The sequence below is a fragment of the Haplochromis burtoni genome, unplaced genomic scaffold (genome assembly GCF_018398535.1).
Source record: "Haplochromis burtoni strain Fernald_Lab_line unplaced genomic scaffold, NCSU_Asbu1 Contig_2870, whole genome shotgun sequence".
NCBI lineage: Eukaryota > Metazoa > Chordata > Actinopteri > Cichliformes > Cichlidae > Haplochromis > Haplochromis burtoni.
The window spans coordinates 8,587-9,419 of record NW_024585231.1 but is presented as its reverse complement, the minus strand read 5'-3'; the positions used below and the strand labels follow the sequence as shown (position 1 = coordinate 9,419).

The 833-nt window shown below is 42.3% G+C and overlaps 1 protein-coding gene across 1 annotated transcript; it reads left to right on the top strand.

Moving 5' to 3' along the window:
* LOC102301156 (histone H4) lies at positions 1-633 on the top strand (the record flags this gene model as incomplete). Its single annotated transcript, XM_005953475.3, is given in 1 exon segment — positions 1-633. A coding segment is annotated over 1 exon segment (207 nt), but the record flags the coding sequence as incomplete, so codon positions are not given.
* Between the last annotated feature and the right edge of the window lie 200 nt (positions 634-833).

The window sequence follows — 833 nt, the reverse complement described above, 5'->3', positions numbered from 1 at the left end:
CGCCGTCTGGCTCGTCGTGGCGGAGTGAAGCGTATCTCGGGTCTGATCTACGAGGAGACTCGCGGTGTGCTGAAGGTGTTCCTGGAGAACGTGATCCGTGACGCCGTCACTTACACCGAGCACGCCAAGAGGAAGACCGTGACCGCCATGGACGTGGTGTACGCTCTGAAGAGACAGGGCCGCACTCTGTACGGCTTCGGCGGTTAAACTCATTCACACCAACTGAAAGAACTCAACGGCTCTTTTAAGAGCCACACACTTTTTTTTTTTAAGAGCTTCGTTCTAATACGATGCACTATTTATAATATGGCAACAGAAGAAATCTCGCATTTCGGACAGTCTTGATTTGCTGAACAAAGTATGTTAAACTATAACTGGTTCAGACACTTGCATTTTGTTTTTTTTTGTCTGCAAGCTGTAGCATTACATAATTGTTTAATCCAGACAAAGGGAACTGGTGTGTTCATCAGCATCATTCTCTGAAGGAGATATTCCCCTTCATGTCATAGAAGGAATCATCAAAGAGCCAAGGGGTTTAGTGTCTCCCTCTTCCCTTTGATAAAAATACTTGTTACATTGTATACTACATCACAATAGAACATGTACAACAATTAAATACCTCATATTACCATGTATGAGTTGGATTTCTTTACCAGCGTTCTCTTTAGGAACCATCCAGTGCTCTGTAACTCCTTAACCTCTTAAGCCCCAAGAGGGTTTCTGAGCTTCCTGCTCGAAAATGTAATGCCCAAATTTAATTATTTCTCTGCAATTACAAACTTTGTCCTTACAATCTTGGTATCAAAATAAAGCTAACATTTGGGAAATTTCAT